Here is an 18,366-nt window from a genome sequence, read left to right as displayed (position 1 = left end):
TATATTTCTTCTGATGAGCAGGCATTTGGGATTATGTCAATCAAATCACCAACAGTATTCACAATCTTGAACAAAGAATTCAGAAAACTAAAGACAATGTGGAAGAGATTCAAAACATCATGAAAACATGGGTGTCTCCAATATTTAAGAGAAAAGATGGGAAAAAGGAATGCCTTCTCTCTCTGGATGATCAACATGATCGAAAGGAAAAATATTACAATCTCATCCAAGAATCTGGCCTTAAGATTCATGCCCTTGTTCAGGTAATAACTCTTCTCAGACTTGTATGCCATGAGTATAGGGAAAGCATCAAGAAGTGAGCTTGGGAATGAGAAGTGGTTTGGAAATGAGAACAATCAGTAGATAACGTGGCTTCTGCAGGCAGGGAGAGATGTTTATGCTGATAGCAAAAGAACAGAGTGAGTAAAAAGTCACATGCTGGCATCAGTGTCAAAATTAAAACTCTTTAATGGCAACACCCCTTAGTCATCACATGATTTAAATCCCACACCAAACCCCAGTGGATAGGTGATGGCCAAGGAGAGAACCCTGCTATCCATTGCAGTACTTATCCCCTCATTTTTCCTTCCCCACATTTATGGTCTTCTAGCATCATCCTCATAAACTAGCTCTATAGAATCTGGAGAGATGAGAGATTACCATCATATCCCTACCTGCATTGGGGAAGGAGAAGAAAGCATGCAGAGTGCTGCACTTCATGCAATAAGGCTCCTCCCTGCATTGTACTCAGGGCACCCTCATGCCTCCCCGTCAAAGACTAATGCTTCATGGAGAACAAAAGAAAGAAGGCTATAAATGGCCACCAGCCCTGATCCTACTGAAGTAGCCATAGGACCATCTGACAGGTTGATTTCATATGTGAAGTCAGTAATGAATCACGGTTGTTATCTAGGGTTTGAAGCACAAGAAAATTGTTGAGCCTTGAGCACTAATGATGACCGGAAGTTAGGTGAGTTGGATAATTGCTGAAATCATGGCTTTGGAGATAAAGTATTCTTCAACTTGATTTATTTTTAACCTCCTCTGGTCCCATATCCAGTAATTCAGTAGACCTAGTGTGGAGCCCAAACATCCATTTTTTTTTATCCATCTTTCATTCATCTTTCAGCCAGCCAGCCATCCATCCTAGAACCCAACCATCCATCCACCATCAGCAGAATTTCAAAAACTGCCCTAGGTGCTTTACTGAATATCATAAAAATGCAAGATATAGTAGCTGTCATTAGAAGAAAATCAGTAGGCCAGGATAAGAAACTATTCAAGATTTTAAAGGTTTAAAATTTGTTTATCTATCTGTCTGTCTATCTATCTATCTATCTATCCATCCTCAATCTACCTACCTGCCTACCTTTCTATTTATCTATACTATCTATCCACTGTCCATTGATCGATTGACCATTATCATCATTTTCTATAGAATCTATTTGTCATCTATCTATATCTATGTAATGACAATGCTCAAAACTATTCTCTTGAAAGTCAGAATGAGAGAACATTTGGTTAATAAATTGCCTAATCAGTGAGCAAACACAGTAACCTGGAAAAAAATACATACTATAACATTTTAGTTGTCCAGTGGTCAACAAGAAATAACCAAAATGGTCTTAAGCCAAAATACTTGTCACAGAAGTTGCTTTAAAAGTCCAGGCATTTTAATAAAAATTCTTATTACAACACAATAATAGTAAGTTACATTTATTTACCATCTACCACATGCCTAGTAACGTTCTAGGTGTTAGTTAATTTAATTCTTATAAAATTATAGGCACTCTCATTCCTACTTTTTTGCTGAGGAAAGCAAGGCAGAGAGGAATTAAATTCACTGCCTCAAACCCCCAGATAAATTTGAGGCAGAGCATTTATCCAACACACTATACAACCTCCATTTTAGTCAGGAGGGCCCCTTAGGCCAGACACTGAACAATTAGTAATTAGGCCTTGAATAATATTCATATTTTGGTAATTTAAATATTTTTCATGAAAACCATTGAACAGAAGCTCCAAGAATGGAAGGGGTTTTTGTCTCTCTCTTTTTTTTTTGCTTATTAGTGACACCTAGTAGATTCTCAATAAATACATGTTGAATGTGTTGAATGAATGAATGGAATATTTCCTTTTGGTCATTTTCTATTCAAATGTGTGTGTGTGTGTGTGTGTGTGTGTGTGTGTGTGTTTACATTGAGGTTTTAATTTGTATTTTTCTGACAGCTTATTCTGTTGAGAACTTTTTCATGTGTTTATTGGCCAATTGTGTGTCTTTGTTTATCAAGTGTGCTTTTGAGTCTTTTGCCAGTTTTTAAATTAGGTTGTTTGTCTCTGTGTTAGGTTCTAGAAGTTCTTTATGTCTTCTGGATATAGGTCCTTTGTCAGGTATGTGTACTGGGAATATTTTCTCCAAGTCTGTGACTTATCTATTAATCGTCTTAATGGTAAATTTTGAAGAGAAGCAGTTTTAAATTTTGGTGTAGGCAACTTCATCTTTTTTCCTGTTAAGGTTTGTGTTTTTAAATGCTATCTAGGAAACTTTGCTTACCTCAAGATTGCAAAGATACTCTATATTTTGTTTTGGAAGCTTTATAATTTTAGCTTTTACAGTTACGTCTGCAATCTGTCTTGAATTATTTTGTTTAGGAGGTGATACAGAGATTGAGTTCATTGCTTTACATTCAGTTTTTCAAATGTCATATTTTAAAGACTTTTCTCTGTTGAATTGTTTTGGTGCCTTTGTTGAAAATCAATTAACTCTAGAAATGTGAATCTATTTACAGACTTTTTATTTTGTTCCATTTGTCTATTGATCTATCTTGCCATTACCATGCTCTCTTGATTATTGTAACTTTGTTAATAAATCTTGAAATCAGGTACTATAAGTCTCCCAACTTAGTTTCTCTTTTTCAAGATTGTTTTAGCTATTCTAGGTTCTTTGCACATCCACCTAAGTTTTAGATTCAGCTTGTCAGTTTCTAGAAAAAGCAAAGTGTGATTTTGATTGGGATTGCATTAAATCTGGGGAAGATAAAGATCTTAACAATATTAAATATAGCAATCCATGAACATGGCATGTCTTTCCACTTATTTAGGTCTCTCTAATTTCTCTCTGCAAGGTTTTGTAGTTTTTAGTGTAGAACTCGTAACACAGTTCATCTCAAATAAAATAAGTCTAGAAGCTAGGCATTCTAGGCTTAATATGACAGCTATGAAATGAGGAACCTTCCCGTTCTGGTTTGCTAATGCTGCCGGAATGCAAAACACCAGAAATGGATTGGCTTTTATAAAGGGGGTTTATTTGGTTATACAGTTATGGTGTTAAGGCCATAAAGTGTCCATCAACAAAGGGTACCTTCACTGGAGAAAGGCCATTGGCATCCAGAAAATCTCTGTTAGCTGGGAAGGCATGTGGCTGGCATCTGCTTGCTCCTAGGTTGCATTTCAAAATGGCGTTCTCCAAAATGTTTGCATCAGCTTCCAGTGGCCATCTTCAAAATGTCTGCCTCAGCTCCAGCTAGCTATGTCTGACCTTATGTAGTGCTCCAGTAAGCTAAACAAGGCCCATGCTGAATGGGCAGGGCCACACCTCCATGGAAATTGTCCAGAGTTATCACCTACAGTTGGGTGGGTCACATCTCCATGGACACTGAAACAATAGGTTCCAACCCAATCCACACTAATACATCTGCCCCCAAAAGAATGGGTTAAAGAATATGGCTTTTTCTGGGTGACATAATTATACAAACCGGCACACTACCCATACTGTTTTCTGAATGTTTTTAGTGACCGTTTCTCTCTTGGTTAAATGTCACATTGTTCTGCTTCATTGCATGTCTAGTAATTTTGTGTGTGTGTGCTAGGCATGTTGAATGCTTCTTGAGAATCTGGATGTTATTTCCTTTAAAGAGTGTTTTGTTTTGGCAGGCAGTTAATTTACTGGTGGATAAGTTTAATCCTGCAGATTCCCCATTAAGCTTAAAGAGTCCTTATGCCAGAATAGAGCAGCTCTAATCCTAAAGCATGGCACTTCTGGGGTCTCAACTGAATTCCTGCGTTGTTAGCAAGGTCTTTCCATTATTTGTGATCAGAAGCTAACATCTTCCAGCACTATGTAAACTACAAAATCCCTATTGAGCTCAAAGCACTCCAGCAGCTGTTCTCTCTGGGTCTTGCAGAATCTTGCTCTACACATGTATAGCTTGATACTTTGTCAAAGACTCAAGAAGACCTAGCCACCTCAGTTTCCCCAAACCCCACAATTTCTGTCTTCTCTGTCCAGAAGGACTGTTGCTTTGATTGGGCTCCCCTTCCCTGTGCCCAGGTAGAAAGCCATGTGGTTTTGAAGCTCACCTTTAGTATTTGCCTTCTGTCAGTGATCACATCTCTGTGCTGCCTGTTATCCATTTGCCCCAAGCAATTAATTTATATATTTTATCCAGTTCTATAGCTATTTCTGGCAGAAGGGTAAGTCATTACTCTATATTGGCTAGAATCAGAAACCCGAGCTATTTATTTTTACATCGCAGATAATTCCAACCAGTTTGTTCCTTAGGACACAGCAGATTTGAAGTAGTAAATGAACATGGAAGGTATAGACAGCTGTCTTGATAGCTTGAGAATAGGGTGGAGATAGAAAAACTATACAAAGCAGTCATAAAACCCAAAAGTTATTTATTGTAGAGGCAAACAGGCATACAAATCTTAATAAGACCAGAGAACAGCTCTATATTTTCACTGTGTGGGTGATTTTCATAATGGTGGACTTTAAGTATTAATCAAATCTTAAGCCTACATAAGAAGGAAAGGACCAGGTAATGCATTTTAGCATTTTTACAGTTTTGTTACTATAAGGTAGGAAATATTGTTTAAATCCAGTGGCACTATTTACAACATAACAGTGTTTCCTAGAGGGATAAGTGTGTGTTATCTAGAAAAGTTACTTCTACAAGTTTCTACTTTCCTTGAGGGTACAAGATAAATGGAAAGTTGCTTTAAAAAGTCTCAGGAATGAAAATGATGATGAGTAAATGGAATGTCTGTACTTGCCGTAAGTTAGTATTTAGTCTCCTTCTCCTAGAAGCCCAAACCCTGTTACACTGGTGATGCTTGGGCTTCAAATCAGGGACTATATCAAGTCAAAGAAAAGTAAAGAGGAAAAGGGAGCAGCAGACAGAAAGAGAGGAAGAAAGAGAGAGAATGCATTTGTTTATGTATGAGTTAATGTTTTCTATTTTAGTTACTATTAAATGCCAACAACCAAACACTCCAGCTCACCTCTGAGGATTATTCAGAAAATGCTTTACCTCCATGAACCCCAAATTTCTTAGAAACCCTGAATCATAGTTCCCTCTACCCTCAATAGTCCTTCCTCTGCTTATCCTAATTTCTGCTTTGGTGCCACTTCCTTCACAGCCCATCGACCAGCATTTATGAAGCACACATGCTGTGTCTGACGGCATCCTCCTAAGAAGGTGGCCAGTCCCCAGTCTCCTTCTTCAAAGACAAGATGGGACCCCATATACACATGTAGTAGCAAATTCTTCACAAGAATAATTTTTCCCTCCTTATGTTGTTTGCATTCCTATTAATGATGACTCCACCAGTTCTTTCATTTTATTAAACACGGTTTACATCCTTTCTTTTTCCTTTTGTAGGAAAACTTGGATTTGTTTTCAGCAGACCCAACATCCACCATCTGGAAAACTTATGTTAACTACCTTGATGATATGTTACTGGATGGATTCTTTCTTGCCATTGAGTGCTCCCTCGAGTATCTCCTGGAAAATACTGGTACTTACCAGCTTATGGAAATGGGAAAAATAACAGTACCAGCATCTGTTGAGTAAAATCAAAATGAAATTGAGGGCTCTGTGATTTTTCCCAAAACATTGTGCCTATATAAGAAAAAGACTTTTTGTGAATGATACCCTGTACAATAGCAAAGGTATTGAGTTTCTAAATCGTTGAAAGAGAAAAGACTTCTGACTCTTTAAAATGCAGGCGGTAAACCCGGCTGTAAGACAGTGAACACCATCACAAAAGCAAAAACACAAAAGCTAATTCAATCTCAGTCAAGCCTCAGTAGAGAGGAGGGACTAAGTTGGAGCAACAGGAAGCATAATTAGCAATGGTGGCTTCATGTGGACTTGACACATGGCCATGGGAGAGAGACATGTTGAGCCTTCGGGCTTCCAGTACTTTATCTCTGTGGCCTTCTGAGAATGCAGGGAGGTTCGTTGTAGCCAGGCTGAATGGAAGAACAGAATTCTTTTCTCTTTGAAAGGGAGTCAGAAAGAAGCAGGGGGAGGAGGTAGCTTTCAGAAGGAAAGGAAATGTTAAGAAGTTCGTGCATTCCTTGAAGCTGTTAAAAGATAGTTGAGGGCTCTGAATTTATGGTGGGTAACCTGAGGTGAGGTGCACCGACTGAAAGATAATATAGTAAGGGCTAAACTTAGCTATGTGATAGAAGGGGCAAGAGAGTCCAGGACAAAAAGTTGAATGAAAACTTCACATTCTGGTAGATTCTGAAGAGCTTAGCAAGGGCCATATAGAAGGTTTAGTCAAAATGGAAAAGCGGAGTTGAATATTTTGAAGCCGGAGGATAAAAGTGAGATGCGAGTTTAAGATGTCAAGTCCAACCCAAAGAAACAAACCAGAAGCAGAGTTCCAATAGGTGGGCCTTCAGTCGCTCCTTATCCTCTCATGGGAAAGACGGAGTGGGAGCAAGGGAAAGGTGGGAGGGGCTGGGAGTGTTTCTCCAAGATTACCAAAGTTGCCTCCCTTCAGGGAAATGGGAGGGCAGGGGAATGCATTTTCCTCAAACTGTAAGAGGTTCTTCAGATTCTCCCTTCAGTGGGCTTCGCAGCTGGCTGAGCAACAAGTAAACTAAAAAGGCACTGGTTATCCGAGGGAGGGTGCAGGACCTAAAATGGGTAGCTTCTGAGAAGAAGAAAATCAAAGTGACCCCTTGTGATAGCCCAGCTACATGGCTTTATTGTTCCATGACCAGCTTCTGTTTCTTACCTTCTGGTGTGGGGTCAAGCCAATACCTTCCCCATGACTTGGGCAGGCCTCCCTGTGATCTTTTAGAATCCAAATCCTGCCAACACTCTATCCAGAAACGTTTGGCCTCCTCTTAACTCATAAAGTGACTTGACTTGTACCACAGTTGTGGAACCAGGACAATCTTCCTTTTATGGTAATCATGGTGGCATTGCTTCTAACATAGGAATTAGGTTTTCATTTCAGCACATGGGACAAAAATCTCATATAGTCAAAATATTCTTGAAAATTCTTTAAATCCTTTAACCTATAAGCAACACTAGCTATGAATTTATAAATATATAATGCATAGAGTAATGCAGAGTGTCGGAAATAAAGCGGTACCTGTAAGGAAATAAACGCTCTCTCGGTTCTGGAGGAGAAAAGAATTTATTTACGATCTTGCAAGATGGGGCGTCCAGCCAAACACACGGAAGGCTGGCGCCCAGAGGAAGAGAATGGCGATCTTTAAATCTCCTACTCCTAATTCGCAAGTCCCTCCCGTTTCCCCATTGACTGGGTACTACAGAGGTTACAGCTTATCCCAGAACACTAATTCATCTTTTGAGATTTTAATTTGTACAGCCAATCCCAGAGAGCCAACTAGCTCATTATTGAGATTTTGAACTGATTAGCCAATCCCCCCCAAATTTTTATTTTTTTTTGCTGTGAGTTCCCGCCTCTGATACTACCTCATATCTCTTTACATCAGGCAGATTCTCTCTTCTCTTTGTCTGGGGCTTGTTTAAACTGGTTTTGCCTCCATTTCCCTTATTCCATGCTGTCTCTATGTGAAAACGAAACTTATTCCTTTCTTACACAGAGTATATCAAGAGGCTATATATATGCAAGCCATAATATTATGGGTTTTTTGTGCTGTTGGTAAATTTGCATGCCCTTAAGTTGAATATGGATTTGATGGGACTCTTTTGAGTCCAATAACGCATGCATATCATCCCTACAATTTTGAAGGAAGAGCCCTGTTCTTACATTTCTTTGAGGATCCCACAGTTTTTTAGGTAGGGCAGATGGCTAAGCTATGGTAATAAAAACTCCATCGATAACAATAATAGGGCTTAACAGACAAAGAATTCTGTCCCCCAAGTGAGAGTTCAAGGTGAGTGTTGCAGGTTGGACAGACAGGGTCCTTCCATCCTGTGGCCCCACCATTCTCTAGGGCCTTGTCCTCATTTCTGTGGGCGAGCTGGGTCACTGCCACCTCTAGGCTCCAGGCGGTGGAAGAGAAAAAGGGAATGCACGGAGGAGACCCATTTGCTGTCTCAAGAACCCCAGCCCAGAGGTGGCACACCTCACTTCTTCCCACATTGCACTGGTGAGAGAATCCCATTTCCACACCTCACCACAAGTAAGACTGGGAAGCTCAGCCACATGCCCAGTTATAACTTGGTTTCTAGGGAAGAAGGGGATAATGGATTTCCCTGAGTAGGTGCCAACACCCACAGTACCTAGCACATAATAGTCTCCTAAATCTTTCTACAATCAAATAAAAAAGATATTGTGAAATAAGCGGTTATTGGTAAAAGTTTAAGCATTTAGCTTGTATTTGGAACATCTTGCTCCATGTTGTGTTTTGATTTAAATTTAACAAAGCAAGTTAGTCTAGCAAGTAATCAGGGATTTGTTAATTATGCTGTTTTTAAGATTTTTTATGACTATAGTGCTGCAGAATTAAAATAAGTTCTATTTTTTACAGAAAAAGAGCAGCCCTGGCAGGAGTGTGGCTTACCTTGGTTTTTCATGCCCACACAACCACAGACAAGCACACCTCTGCTCACCTAGTAGCTGCCAGTGTAATTGTATAGTTTGTGCCCAAAAGAAATCTGCTGCTTCCAAGAAACTGGCTTTGCAAAACCAACCTCTTCTCAACCAGGGGCTGTATAGTCCCTCAGGAGGGGTGTGGAAACGTGGAAAGGTTTGGGTTGATCAGCCACTGGGATGAGCTCCCTGAAGACAAAGAAAGCAGAGATCCCTCATTGCCCAGGACAGTCTTGCATAAGAACTGGCTTATCCAAAATGTCAGTGGCTCCCCTGTTGTGAAACGCCAAAAGACATTCACTCTCACCTTTTCTAGGGTGTTAGCAAATTTTGCATTTCCATTTTCCAGTCCAGGAACAGCTTCTCTAATGTAATGAAATGCTCTGAGTGCTTTTAAAACCATGTTGTACTTTGCCTCCTTTACTCATGCTTTTTGCTTTGTTTATTTTACTTTTTTCAGAGTGTAAGGCAGGACTCACCCCGATATTTGAAGCACAATTGAGCTTAGCTACTCCAGAATTGGTTTTCTATCCCTCTTTGGAGCCTGGAGTGAAAGGGGGCTTTTACGACCTTATAGAGGGTCTTGTCACCAGCATTTTTGGGATATCATCTCTGGTGCAGCGGCTTTCCCCACAAGACCACCCCCCTCACTATCAGGTACTGGATTTGCAACCATCCTACCCTCCAACCAAATCTAAAACTTCATGCCAAGGACTGGTGTAACACTGCCTGCTGCTGTCTTGCTCCCCCAGGTCGATATGGACAGCATGGCTGATTTGGCAAGCATGCGGAGCATGCTCATGGAAAGGGTTCAGAAGATGACAGTGCTCTGCTGTGGCTATCGGAACACCTTCAGCCAATATTCCTACCTCTACGTGGAGGACCGGAAGGAGATTCTGGGTCAGTTTCTGTTGTATGGGCATGTCCTTACCCCGGAGGAGATTGAGGCCCCTGTAGAAGACGGCATCCCAGAGGCTCCTCCCCTCCTCCAGCAGTTTAAAGTCCAGATCGATTCCTATGAAAAGCTCTATGAGGAGGTGTGCAGGCTGGAGCCCATCAAGGTGTTTGACGGCTGGATGAAAATCGATGTGCGCCCCTTTAAAGCATCCCTACTGAATATAATTAAGAAGTGGAGCCTCATGTTTAAACAGCACCTTGTTGACTATGTCAGTAACAGGTAATTCAATTGTTATTATCTTTCTGCCAGCATCCCAGACTGCTGGGAGCGCCATGTTTTTGATCTTCCTATTTTTTCCCCAAAGGGGTAGTCGGTTAAATTAAAAATTAAAGCAGCTGGCTAGGATTTCCAGGCTTCTTGACACCTCCAGTAAATTTAGTCCTACTATTTCCTTTGCTCACCAGATAAGGTCTCTTTGTTTTATTTTCCATTTGGTGCCCAGTGTGTGAAAGTCACTCAGTGAGAGGTAAATAATGTTAGATACAATAATAGCACATCCAGCCTCCCTTCACATATCTAACTGTGAAATCTCTTTAAGCCTGGGAAGCAGAGGGGGTCTAATGGGCCTTTTAGATTTTATTTCTACCACTTACTCCTTGTCTCAGATTGTCAAGCTGTGCAATGTGGAAGCCACTAAATCCCCACTGTCTCCCACGCCTATCTGTGCCATTCTACCTGTGTGGCAGGCTGGGTCTGAAATTTTGTCTGTTGTGTCATGAACTTCTACTCTCCAGCCCAGTACTGAGCTCTCTAATCCAGAGGATCATCTGGGAATAATGAAGTCGGTCAACAGTCCTCTGGTCACTTTGCCCTGGCCTTGTCCACCATCAGAATCCATGGTCCTGGGGCTGGCTTAGCATCCTCCTGGGGAGCCATTGTCCCCCCATTCGGCTCTCATACTTTGGTGTGCCCCCTGATTCCACAGGGGAGCCGACCTGACCCTCCCTGAGATGGGGGCTGCTCTCATTTAATACTGCAGCTGAACTGTTCAGTGACCCAGAACTATAAGCAGACAGTGGTGAAGTCGAGGATTTATGTCTACATGTCAACTCCCAGAGACTCTGCAAAGGCAATGTTCCGTCACTCTAGAAAAGCACTGTGGGGATGTTTTAAATAGGGTTTCCCAGGTGTCCTTTAAGAAGAAGCCAGTCTTCCACATTCATAAAAAACTTTGTACTCACTGAGGAACTGAGAGGCAAGAAGACGAAGGGCTGACGGGGGTGTGGTGGCGACAGGGATGCCCTTGGATGTAGCACTGGGTGGGGTGGTCCTTCTCCATTGGGAGCTCTGGGTAACCCAAGGACATGGGGTGGTGTAGCAGCAGCCATGGACCTCTAGCAGGTAAAGCTTCAGAGGACAGAACTGTTGGTTTAATGGGATGAGTTCTTGTCCTTGAACCCACACTTCCTTATCTCCAAAAGAAGACAAGTACAGCCAGATTCCTTTAATTCACCTCCCAGCTTTAACAGTCAGTGATTCCATAAACCTAGTTCATTTGTTACACCTTAGGAGACTGTTTCGTTGCGTTCTTGAGGTTTAGGTAAATGAGAAATACAAGTAATAAAAACCATTGGTTCAGTGTCCACTGTATGCCTTGTAATGATGTGATTTCCACTTTCCCTTAATAGGTCAGGATTAATCCCATTTAGCTCTTGTCTAATATTCTTCATTCACTGCTGGAAATCCATTCCTCTTTCCGATCTGAACTCTCATCCCCATTCAGCTCTTTACATCCCCTAATCTGACTCTGTTCTCACCCCCATCCTCTCCAGGTTTCTGTGGGAATTCAGGATCAGCAGCAGCAGCAAATGCCTGATGTTCCTCACATCCTCCTCCATCATTTTTTTGAGCTAATTCCAACCTGTCTGTCCCGTGAGGGCGCTGCTTCCCTGCAGCTCCCCCAAGTGGAGACTTACTTTTCTCTGTGTCCCTCTTACTGCTGGGCATGGAGGGGGGTTGAGTGCTGCTTCCAGACCATCTCGTCTCTGTCCTCCCTCAAAATCCCCAACTCCACCGAAGCAAATTCTATCAGACTGTCCTTGCACCAGTCACCTACCAAAATTTAATCATTCTTCCTGTCTTTACAGAGTTATCACCTAGCTCTCAGTCTCCCTTTCCCATCAGTGACCCCCATCATGAGGGGAAACAAAGCATTCTTCCAACTGGTCTCACATTTACTTTATGAACATAAGATTCAGGCAGGCCCTCGGCATGCATATGCCATTTGGGTGCTTTCCAGTTCTCCCAGGCTTGAGTTTTTCTCTCTCTGTTTAAACTGTTAATATCTTCTCTGCCCCTCTGAACTGCTTATTATCTCACTGAGAAATTATAAGCAATCATAACTAACTCAGCTTTTCACCAACACGTCTGTAAGTCTATCTGCATTTGAAGCCAGACCTTCAGCTACCTAACCTGGACAGTGGATGAGCTGTCTCTGTTCTTCTAAATCCTGCTTCTTTACTCTCTTATTTATTCAAGGACTCAACTCCTTAAATATTTCCTGCCTCCCAATGTATCAGTTTTTTCCTTTGTTCTCAGCAGCATATAAGCATCTGCTGTCTTAAAGAGGAGGCAGGAACATGGCCCCAGCTACAGCATCATTTTTGTGTGCTCTCCTTTATAGTCTATACTTGCTTTCTTCTCTTCTTTTTCTCCCATACTCTCTCTACAAATTTTTTTTTTATGAAATATAGCATTTTTGCAATTTAAAGAATAATATTAAATACTTGTAATTGCATCGCCCAGCTTAAAAAACAGAACATTACTTATATTTTAAAATTTCCTTACTCTTGCATCCCCAGTCATATCATATTCCTCTCCCTCCCTGCTAGAAGTAACCCCTACTCTGAATGTGATATATTCTTCCCCAGGCTGTAATTTATGGCTTATTGTGTGTGTGTGTGTGTGCATGCACACACACACACACTGCATTGAAGAACTTGATAAAAATGAAACAGTATTTTATACTATATATTCTTCCAAGACTTGTTTCTTTCATTAAGCACTGTGTTTGTGATTCCTCTACGTTGGGAGTGTGGCAGTGGTCCATTCATTTTCACGGCTGTAGAGTATTCCATTGTATGAATGTATCACAGTTTAGCTAACCATCTGATGGTCAGTGAACATCTGCATTGTTTTTGATGGTTTTGCCAATATCAACAGTGCAGTTCTGAGCACCCCTATACATATACCTTTGTGTACATGGACAAGGATTCCTCTGGCATATACACCTAAGAGTGAAATTGCTGGGTCAGAGAGTATACACATAGTGCCAAACTCTCTCCAAGGCAGTTAGAGTCGTGTGTGAAAGTTCCTGTAGCTCCACATCCTCATTACCTCTCGGTGTTGACAAACTGTTTAAAGTTGGCCACTCTGAAGGTGGTTTAGTGGGATCTATCTGATTGTGGTACCTATTTTGTATTGCTCTGATTATTAATAAGGTGGCTCATTTTTTCATATTTTTGTTGAGTCTTCGTGTTTCTGCATCTGTGAAATGCCTATTCATATCTCTTGCCCATCTTTCTGTCCGACTGTTTTTTTTCCCTGTTGGATTCTTAGGACTTGCTAATAGATTCTCTATGTAATCCTTTGCCAGTTGTGTGTGTATTACAAATATAGTCTCCCATGTTGTGGCCTGTCTCTTCACTCCATTTATGTGTACTTTGATGAATCGTTTTTTAAGTTTAATGTAGTCAAATGTGTTGATCATTTTCCTTATGTTGGGCTTTTTTTTTTTTCCTTGTTAAATAAATCCATTCTAGCCCTGAGATTCTAATGATGCCATCCTAGATTCTCTTCTAAAAGTTTTATAATTTTATCTTTCACATGCAAATAATCCCTTGTCTATCACTGCATTAATATCATGCAGTTTCTAATTTCTATAGCTTTGTAGTAAGTCTTGATACTTGGCAGGGCAAGTCCCCGCCCTGTTCCTTTACCTGCACAATGTCTCGACAATTCCTAGTCCCTTGCTTTTTCATGCATATTGTAAAGTCAACTTACAGAAGAAAAAAAATCTGTTGGGATATTGACTATTTGTAGTGACTATAGATCAGTAGAGGGAGATTTGACGTCTTTATGGTATTGAGATTTCTTATCTAAGAACGTGTTATCTTTCCATTTGTCTTTTTTATCTTTCAATGAAATTTTTTAATCATTACCTTTAAAATAATTTGCATGATTTTGTTAAGATTTATCCCTTGGTGCTTTATGTTTTGGTTCCTAGTATAAATAATATTTTAAAATCATATTTTCTGTGGAAGTGGAATTAATTTTTGTATATTGATTTGGTGGATTCAGCAACTCTGCTAAGTTTACTTATTTTATTAATTCTAATAATTTTTTTGTATACTCCTTTTGGTTTGCCGTGTTACATAGTTGTCATCTACACATTGTGATAGCTTTAATTCTTCCTTCTCAGTCTTTATGCATTTTATTTATATTTCTTATTTTACCACACTGGCTAGGACTTCTAATATAACATTGAATAGAAGTGGTGACGGCAGATATACTTGTCTTGTTCCTAATAATAAAAGGCACACTTTCAACATTTCATTATTCAGTATAATATTTGTTGTGAATTTCTGTGGATGCTCTTTATCTGATTAAAGAAGTTCCCTTCTATTCCCAATTTGCTAAGAGGTTTAGCATAAATAAATGTTAAATTTTAGCACATGCTTTTTGTACTTCAGTTAAAATAATTTTGTTTCTCTCCTCAAGATGTTAAAATGGTGAGTATATATTTGATTTCTAATATTAAACTGAGATAAACCCAATATGAATATTGTCTTTTATACTATATATATTACTTGATTTCATTTGCATATGTTTTGTTCAGCATTGCTGCATTTCTGTTCGGGAAGACTAGCCTTATACTATCTTTGTCTAATTTGGGTATCATGTTTTTGCTAGTTTCATCAAGTGGGTTAGGAAGTTATCCTTATTGTTTATTCTCTGGAAGAGTTGACATAAGATTGGAATTCTCTGAGCCTTGAAAGTCTGATTTAAATCTCCTATTGAGTCATCTGGGCTTGGTATTTTTTTCTCTGGGAGGAATTTTACCCACAATTTCTTTAATGGTTATAGGGAGATTAAGGTTTTCTAATCCTTGATGAGTTACTTTAGTAAGTCACCTTTTTCTAGGAATTTATCCATTTCATGTAAATCTTCAAATTATTATCATAAAATTTTTAATACTCTCTTACCTGTTTAATCTGTGGTAAGTCTGTGATTATGTCCTCCTTCACATTTCTGTTAACTTTTAGTTGTACTTTTTGGCTTCTTTTCTTGATATTTCTAGCCAGACACTTAAACACAGAACAATCTTGTGACCTTCTTTATTATAGTTTAATCTTGATTTCAATAATTTATTCTTTTATGTTTATTATTACCTTTCTTCTTTCTTTGGATTTAATCTGCTGTTCTTATGCTAATTTAAGAGGGGTGCTTTACTTATTAATTTTAACCTCTTTATCTTTTTAATTTTAACATTTAAAATTATAAATTTCCTTCTAAGTATAATTTTCCTAAATCCCACAATACTATAGTATATAGTATCTTCATTATCATTTAGTTCTAAATATCTTTTAATATCCATTATGATTTGTTTAGCTTTTAAAAATTTCCAAACACAGGATTTTTCTAGTTACATTTCTATTATTAATTTCTAATTTAATTGCATTGTGATCAAAGAATGTGAGCTATGTAAAAACCAGCTTTTGAAATTTATTGGATTTGTACACTACACCACGGTCTGTTTTTGCTGAGTGTAATGATCTGTATATGCCTATTTAATCAAGTTTGTAAATTGTGTTAAATCTGCTGTATCTTCACTGACTTTGTTTAGTTTGCTTAATTTATCAATCTCTAATATAATTTTGTTACAAATCTTCTCCCTTGATGGTGGACTTTCAATTTCTTCTTGTAATTCTGCCACTTTTTGTTTCGTATATTTAAAAGTTAATGTTATAATGGGCAAACAGAGTTTGACTTTTTATATCTTCCTGGAAAATTGATCCTTTTTACCAAATATTAATGACCTTCTTTAAGGCTAGTTATAGTTCTTGTAGTAAATTCTGGTTTGTCTTAAATTAATATAGCTAAACCAATTTTCTTTTGTAGGATATTTTCTTCGCATTTTTTTAATCCTTTTAATTTCAACCTTTCTGTGTCCTTATTAGGAAAGACTTTTATAATCTGCATAGAACTTAATTATTTTTACCCAGTTTAACAATATTTATCTTTTAGCTGGAGAGTTTCATTCATTAATATTTATTGTGCTATGTTTGGATTCATTTTTGCCATTTTATTGTGTACTTTGAATTTGTTCTTCTTTTCCCTTTATCCCTCTACTTTCTTGCCTACCTTTGGTGAATTTTTTTTTCCCTCTCTGCTAGTTTAGATGTTGTACTATCTAGTTCTACTGTTCTAGTGGTTACAACAGCTTTTTGACAAGCATCCTTTAAAAAATAAATGTATTGGTGTTTTTACTTACCTGACAACCAGTGTAAGACCTTAGAATGCTTTGATCTCAATTGTTCCCCCATTGAATTATATTCTATCATTCCTAATAATTGAGATTTGTTCTCTCTTGTTTATTTAAATGCTATAAATTGTACCTTATTTTTATTTTTATATACCCAACATATATTTAAATTTACCCACATATTCAGCAATATTTTTGTTCATTATCCCTTTCTACATTATACACCTTCTTCCTGAGGTCTAGCCATTAGTGTTTCCTTTAGAAAGGGTCTGTTTGTGGGACCCTCTCATTCTGTCTTTGTCTGAAAATTTCTTTATTTTGCCCTTTTTCTTGAAAAAAAATGATTTTGTTGAAGAGAGAATTCTAGGATAACAGATATTTTCTCTGAATCTTTTAAATATATTATTCCACTGTGTCTTGGCTCCCATTGCTACTACTAAGTAGTCAGCAGTCAGTCTAATTGTTCTGTTTTGTAGAAATCTTTCTTTTGAAGCAAATTTTAAGATTTTTTTTTTTTACTTTTTGGTAATATGCAGTTTCTTAATGAATATATATGTGAGGATTTCTTTATACTGATCCCATTTGGAATTTGTTGGACTTTCTTGATGTTATATTTGGTGTCTTTCAGGAATTCAAGAAAATTCTAGCCATGATCTCAAATATTGTCTCTTATCTAGTCTCTCTGATATCTCCTTCTAGAACACTTATGGCAGATCTGTGAGCAGATCTTCTCGCTATCTTCCACATCTTTTAAAAACTCCTCTTTTTTTCCCCTTTTTTTGGTCTTTGTGCACTGCAGTTTGCATAACCTCTCTATTTCTATCATACAGCATTCTAATTCTCTCTTTCAGATTTGTCCAATCTCCTGTTTAAATAATTCACCAAGCTTTTAATTTTAATTTCATTTTTCACTTACACATCTTCTTGATTATTTTACAGATTTGCTTGCTGCTTATTTTTATACTGTCATTCCTTGCTCAAATCTTACAGCTTTTCTTTTATTTATTCATGTTTACAGTTTTAGAATATGTTTATTAGAGGATGATCTTAAGTCATCTTTTGACCTGTCAACTTAAAAATGATTTGTTTCTTCATACCATGTATTAAAGGTGATGTAAAGGCCTTCAAAAATTATTACCTTTTTTCTTCAGGAATCACTTGCTAGTCTAGTACAGTGTGCTCATTTTTGCTTGCTAGGACACATATTAAAAGCCTTTTCTATGTTTCCCTTCACAAAATAGTGTCATCACAGGCCTTAATTTTCATGTTATCCACCACAATAAGTTGTGTCACGTCTCTGAATCCATCATTCAATACCTTTGCTGCATCCTGTAAGTTTTGATATGTTGTGTTCTTGTTGTCATTTGTCTTGAGATATTTGCTGATTTCTCTTGCAATGTCTTCTTTGACCCATTGTTGTTTAACAGCGTGTTGTTTAACCTCCATGTATTTGTGTATTTTCCATTTCTCCATTTGTTATTGATTTTCAGCTTCATTCCATTATTATCAGAGAAAATGCTTTGGATACTTTCAGTCTTTTTAAATTTATTAAGACCTGTTCTGTACTCCAGCTTATGGTCTATCCTGGAGAATGTTCCACAAGCACTTGAGAAGAATGTATATCTTGGTGTTTGGGGGCACAATGTTTTATATGTGTCTGTTAGGACTAGTTCGTTTATCACATTATTTAGGTTCTCTGTTTCTTTATTGATCCTCTGTTTAGATGCTCTATCTATTGGACAGAGTGGTGTGTTGAAGTCTCCCACTTTTATGGTAGAATTGTCTATTAATCCCTTCAGTTTTGCCAGTGTTTGCCATATGTACTTTGGGGCACCTTGATTGGGAGCATAGGTATTTATGACTATTATTTCATCTTGGTGAATTGCCCCTTTTAATAATATGCAATGTCCTTCCTTATCTCATAACATTTTTGCATTTAAAGTCTATTTTGTCTGATATTAGTACAGCCACCCCACCTTTTTTTTGTTACTACTTGCAAGGAATATCTTTTTTCCATCTTTTCACTTTCAACCTGTTTGTATCTTTGAGTCTAAGATGAGTCTGTTGTAAACAGCAAATAGATGGATCATATTTTTTA

At 38.3% G+C, this 18,366-nt stretch overlaps 1 protein-coding gene across 7 annotated transcripts in view; it reads left to right on the top strand.

The window, feature by feature from the left end:
• The window catches only part of DNAH9 (dynein axonemal heavy chain 9), a 322,619-nt gene that overhangs the window by 51,236 nt on the left and 253,017 nt on the right, over window positions 1-18,366 (top strand). For 6 of the 7 annotated variants that reach the window (XR_005212602.1, XM_037808448.1, XM_037808450.1 and 3 more), the window contains 4 exons: window positions 22-263; window positions 5,664-5,799; window positions 9,287-9,483; window positions 9,579-10,003. Coding sequence is in view for 6 of the 7 variants with exons in the window: in XM_037808448.1 (XP_037664376.1) it covers window positions 22-263; window positions 5,664-5,799; window positions 9,287-9,483; window positions 9,579-10,003 (1,000 nt within the window). In the remaining variant the exon portion in view is untranslated. Of the gene's footprint in view, window positions 1-21; window positions 264-5,663; window positions 5,800-9,286; window positions 9,484-9,578; window positions 10,004-18,366 lie in introns of those variants that run through there. The other variant, XM_037808452.1, reaches the window with a different exon arrangement.

This window comes from Choloepus didactylus, chromosome 18 (assembly GCF_015220235.1).
Source record: "Choloepus didactylus isolate mChoDid1 chromosome 18, mChoDid1.pri, whole genome shotgun sequence".
In the NCBI taxonomy this organism is placed as follows: domain Eukaryota; kingdom Metazoa; phylum Chordata; class Mammalia; order Pilosa; family Megalonychidae; genus Choloepus; species Choloepus didactylus.
This window is presented reverse-complemented; position numbering and strand designations above follow the sequence as displayed.